This window comes from Melopsittacus undulatus, chromosome 1 (assembly GCF_012275295.1).
Source record: "Melopsittacus undulatus isolate bMelUnd1 chromosome 1, bMelUnd1.mat.Z, whole genome shotgun sequence".
Taxonomy (NCBI): domain Eukaryota; kingdom Metazoa; phylum Chordata; class Aves; order Psittaciformes; family Psittaculidae; genus Melopsittacus; species Melopsittacus undulatus.
In genome coordinates, this window is record NC_047527.1 from 61,833,031 (window position 1) to 61,838,436 (window position 5,406).

Genomic DNA, 5,406 nt, shown 5'->3' on the forward strand with positions numbered 1-5,406 from the left:
TAGCCCATTAGAAGTACATCCAAAGGGAACTGCTGGATGCCCCTTACCAAGTGTTTCTGTGCTTCTCTCTCACAACAGAGTGACTTTTGCATTCTGATTGCTGTTTGTAAAATAAACAAAGCAAGCTACCTGTGACTGGGGAGTCCAGTGTTGCTAAGCCCAGGATTTTAGTAAGACACCCATGCAGTCCAAAGTACCTTAGCGTCCACTTACTGGCTTGTGTTCATTATGTGCCCGTGCTTCATAGAATGTTTAATCAAGGAAGAAACTGCCCCTCATCCCTGTCCCCACTAGTTTAATGCAAGAATCCACCATTTTAAGATACTTTATTTGTGCATGCGTAAAAGGCTTTGCCTTTCATGCAGTGACAGGGAAAGCAAAGAAGGGGAGGAGCTGTCAGATAACCGCTGGTAAAGGATGAACTGCTTGCAGAGCTTACTTCTGGACTGATGTTTTTCTTCTGTTCAGCGTCTTCCTCCTTTGCCACCCATTGCTAAGGACAAATACAAACAAACATGAGAGAACAACTTAAAGCAAAGTTGCAGCTCAGGGAAACACAGAGTATCTGAGCACTGGTTACAGACAGGTAAGACACCAAAGGTCTGTGTTACACTTTGAAAAATGTTTTTGAAATTCATAACTTCAATTCTGCCTCCAGTGCTCTTGCAAACCCCACAGGATCCCACTACCATAATTAGCATCCTTACTGATGCATACAGGTACAGACTAAGCCTCCTCATACCTTGGTTTGATTTAACTAGGTGTGGGTTGCATTAACATGGCAGGGTGATGAGGAAAACTTGTGTTGTTCTCTGCTTTGAGCTAGTAAGTGCCAATTAGTCTGCATTTACCAGCTCAAAAATTGTCTGCTTTTGAGCCAATGAATTTCCTTTAAAGGAAAGAAAGCTAAACTGTTCTAAAAGGCCACAAGAAGTGGACTTTATGATTACCGGCTGTCAGTCTGATAACTCCATTCTCATGATTAATTATGTTATCCCACTGTTTTGTATGTTCAAGTGCGAAGCTCTTGGTTTGGCCCTGAAGTTGTGTTTGAAATTAAAAAAACTTCCAGGATGGTGCTGATGAAAGCATAACCTAAACTTCCATGGGACTTCCTTCTATCACTACTTGTTTCAGATTTCTGTCTCTGCAATCCACCCATATCTTTGTAACCTTGCGGCATAGCTATTTCCCTTGATTCCCTAGTTTCAACTTCCCATCAAGTATAAGGCAATGAACAGGAGAAACGTTGCTTCACGTACGATGCAGCCACTTCTCTTATGTGCATCCCTCCATCTAGTAAATGTACACTTGAGCTGAAATACTGCTGACTTCTCAGAAGTCATCTGCTAATCATCTGTACAAGGGGAACTCTCACTCACAGATGGATTGGACAGTGGAAGTTGTACCACCCCGGGGAGTTCCACCTCCGTGAGAGATGGCCTCCTTGGACATCATCTCGGAGGCCCGGGATCCAGAGGAGATGCCACTGCTGGTAAAACCTGATGAATGGGTTGAGCCTCTGGCACCTAGAATAGATAAAAAGGAGATGTTACTGACCAGAAGGAACCTTATGGGGTAATTATGAACTACTAACAAAGCTAACAAATGTACCAAAAGTCAAGGCAGACTGCTGGTTACTTGCTGATGACTCGCTCCATCAGTATACTGCTTTCTAGCTGCCACCTTGGGAAAGGACACGTGCAGTGTTTTGTGGATAGTTTCAGAACACAAAGAAAACCTACAACTCTTGCACAGACTGTTGTTCGTAGATCTCCAAACCAGTTTCAGCACAGTTTGTCTCTGCTGAGGAGCTACCTGAAGACAGTGGAACAAATTCCTACAGGAGCTAAGGGCTGCTGCAGACTTCACTGCTTACTGTTCCAGGTGACAGATATGTTCCTTTCACTTCAGTTTCCATAGCATAAACCTGTACATAATAGATACCTGTAAAATTCAAGCACTGTGGTAGCTAGTGGTTAATTTCTGTATATATCTCCATCTCAGTAAAAATAAGACCAAAGTAAAGTATTTCACTGCAACTTTTTCTCCTGGGAGAGGAATAAAGCATTAGTGATGACAAACGTTAGAGATAATGCTTAAAGCATTCCTGGAGAATGCTCAAATATTTTGGTGATGAGCTTGTTTTAATGTCATCTGTAAAGTGATACTGAACAATACTCATGCCCTGCTGCAGAATCAGCCACTCCTCTGAGCGTGTTTGTTCTGGGGGGAGGAATGGTTACAGCCTGAACGAAAAGGTTAAGAAGATGTGTTTGAAGAGTGAGAGATTTCAGTGAGCACCTGCGGAAATGAATCAGGCCCTTTTAGCTCTCAATCAGGCAAAGAATGTGTGGCAAGCTCTCCTGCTGCAGGGAGCCAAAGCTCACACCTGTCTTGGCAACATTACAGAGCTAGCATTTTTCACATGGATAAAATCTCTTTTGGAGTATCTCCTGTAGTCATGGCTGAGGTTTCCTTGAGTCATGCAGATTTCTCTTCACCAAAATAGTGGATTTCATTAAAGTCCAGAGTTGATAAAGACATTGCAAGAATAAAACTAGGTGGTTTTAAATGTTTGTTTCTCTTTCTCTCATAAAGATACTCAGCATATCTCAGCATATGGAGGGATAAAAGTCTTCAGTCTTTTAGTCTGGAGACTACAACTTCATGCTTTTCAGTGGCATCACTACTGAAGAATTTGCCACTGACTGAGTACTGCTGTAGGGCAGACTGTGCAGGTGACTCTGTGTATGACTAGATTAAGCAACTGGCATCTCCTGTGTACCAGGATTTCTGCTGCTAATGCAGCATGGTGCTTGAGAGCATCTCTCAAGCTCTCTCAGTTCTCCTCCTCTCCTGATTCTCTCTCATCTTCTGTTCCTCTGCTGCTACTATCCCTTCACCTCTTTGCTATTAAATATTCAATAAACACTGTATTCAGCAACCTAAATTCAATGATCAAGCCATACTGAGTAAAAATTAAAACATGCCTCACAAGAGTCACATGCAGTGTCTCTCTGAAGTCATTTAATGTCACTTAATCCCTCTCTGTCTGGAGGGCCACACACTATGAATAGCATTGCAGTGTGACTCCTACCTTAAAAAATATAACTTACTTCCTCCTAATTAAATTTATCACATTTTTACTGTTAAAAGGTGCCCAAAATGTAGACCCTGGCCAGATTATCCAGCCAAATACCCATTTTATGTCTGGAAGATACTAGCTCCATCCTTCAGTAGACTTCTAGCTGCTTACTGCGAAAGGAATAGACCAGAACATGACCAACATGGCAGAGATCCCCACTGATCACCAGCCTGCTGGTTAGGGTGTTCCTGACATGTGGGAGATATGGTTCCAAGACCCCTAAGGCAGAAATGGTTTGGAAGCCTTTATCCAAGTCAGCATGCTAACTACTGTACTGCTGGGTAAAGCAGGGCTGTATGGGTCACTATTTTCTGTGGAGTGATGCCTGCTTAGAGATGCCTGTTGGATCAGGTCACACAGGCAGGATTGGCAGGGATAATATGTCATGCATGAATCCCATGGGATCTGGGGTTAAACAGGTGCCAAGCTGCTTGCGGTCATCAGGTCAGGGATCACTCTGTGCATGCAGCAGAAAAGCAAGCAGGGCTAGCTCATGTGAAAGCCAGCTGTGCCTAGTTTTAGTACTTATATACATGTTGTCAAGAATGTGTATATATTCCCTTCATGAATTCAGCTCTTGCACTGCAGCTAATTTTCTTCTGCTATAGTGTCTGCATAACGTTTTATGGGTTCTCCCTGTATGGATGTGCGTGAGTAAAGAGCAAGGGAAATCTGATAGTTTATATGAAATATAAGTACACAGATCATGTTCTTGCATAAGTGTATTGTTGCTTATTGCTACCACAAATTCCCATATTATTGATGATTCCTAGCAGAATGAAGAGGTGCCACAAACTTCAAACAAAACACTGCCCTGAATCTCATATGCATGTATATATTCATGCATATGTACCTATATAGAAAATACTCTTCATAGCATCCCACTCCTAACACACAGTTCAATATAGAAATCGTTTGTCTTCAGTGCAATATGGAAAGTAGGAGAGAAGAGTTTACTTGCCAAGCTTATTTTCAAGTACAAAAACCTCTTTGCCCTTCGGCAGTAAACCACAAAACCACACACACACAAAATGACTCATACCCATTTCCTGGAGAGTAGAGGTAGGGCCTCCAGAGCACACGCCTCCCCCAGAAGCTTTTGCTTCCCTGGACATCATTGATGAAGCAAGCGATCCTCCTATGATCCCGGAGGGAGAGAAACCAGCATTGCGGACGTTTTGGTCAGACATTTCTCTCTGTGATGGTGTGGAATCCACTGAAGCACTGAGAGGCTCAGCCAGCTTTTTTATACACTGTCTACCTCACAGCAGAGAAACGAAACTGCTGCCACCATCAGAAAGAAATGAAAACGAAACTTAGCCTCATCCACAAAATGAAAGTGAACTTTATGAAAATGCCTTTTTATGCATTGTGAGGGTGAAACTTAGGCAAACCAGCTGATTTCCTCTTATGATACTAAAACAAATTAGTAACATAATGAATCATTGATTGGCAACCAATGTGGCTAAGAACTTTGCTTCTTCATTCGTTTGCTTTACACTCTATTGTGCTGAATCGCACCTGTAGAAGCTAGCCCTTCATTTTAAGAATTAATACAACCCTGACTAAAGGCAATAGGATAAAAGGCAGCAAAGTGGGGGTCATGCAGGAACTGCAACTGGAGTTTGTTACAGCACCCGGAGTCCAGCTGTGGTACAGCTGCCCCTGGAAAAAATGGTTTGCAGAGAGCTGGAAATCGGAACTCGATTAACAATGGATGGTTGAAATTAATTTCTTTATGGAAGGAACTGTTAGGGGCCCTTGCATCGTACAAGCAGACTGACACAGGTGTTTTATTCTCCCTCATGATAAAGCAGAGCCTCCATCTTTAATGAACAGGCCTTTGCAAATGGCACACACTCCTTTACCACAATTTTTCTAAGCCAATAGTTTAAGTAAGGCTATAGACTCCACAGGTCTCCTCCCTTAAGTCAAGAGGAATATCTGGTTGGGTCATACTACCACAGGTATGGCTCTCAAAGTGGAATTATACAAAATAGAGCATTTTCAGGGTTCTATAATATCTATAATATCTATATCTTGTACATGGTGGATTATAGAGCTAAGGATGCAAAACCCGTTCCTATCTTCTTATATGTGCTATTTATCTAAGCAGTGGGATATCTGTCTCGTGTATCCCTGAGCAGTACTGCTCTTTTAACTCTTTCAGTCAATTTTTCTTTAATTCGTATATATTAGTTTTCTGTAATTCTAAAGTGTGTAATTTTTCTTTTCTGTTTGCTTTAGGGCTTCCGTAT

At 42.1% G+C, this 5,406-nt stretch overlaps 1 protein-coding gene across 1 annotated transcript; it reads right to left on the reverse strand.

The window, feature by feature from the left end:
- Window positions 1-309: 309 nt before the first annotated feature.
- Window positions 310-4,382, reverse strand: LOC117436297 (interferon alpha-inducible protein 27-like protein 2B). Its single transcript, XM_034064142.1, has 3 exons — window positions 4,191-4,382; window positions 1,383-1,529; window positions 310-493 (listed from the first exon to the last, which is right to left on the reverse strand). The coding sequence occupies exons 1-3, from the start codon at window positions 4,336-4,338 to the stop codon at window positions 465-467; spliced, it is 324 nt and encodes a 107-aa protein (XP_033920033.1). The 5' UTR covers window positions 4,339-4,382; the 3' UTR covers window positions 310-464.
- Between the last annotated feature and the right edge of the window lie 1,024 nt (window positions 4,383-5,406).

Coding starts and splice junctions, on each gene's coding strand:
- LOC117436297 (XM_034064142.1), bottom strand. CDS start 4,338: ATGTCTGACCAAAACGTCCGCAATGCTGGTTTCTCTCCCTCCGGGATC. Junction 1,530..4,190: donor CTCTACTCTCCAGGAAATGG/GTATGAGTCATT, acceptor TATCTATTCTAG/GTGCCAGAGGCTCAACCCAT. Junction 494..1,382: donor TTCCACTGTCCAATCCATCT/GTGAGTGAGAGT, acceptor ATTTGTCCTTAG/CAATGGGTGGCAAAGGAGGA.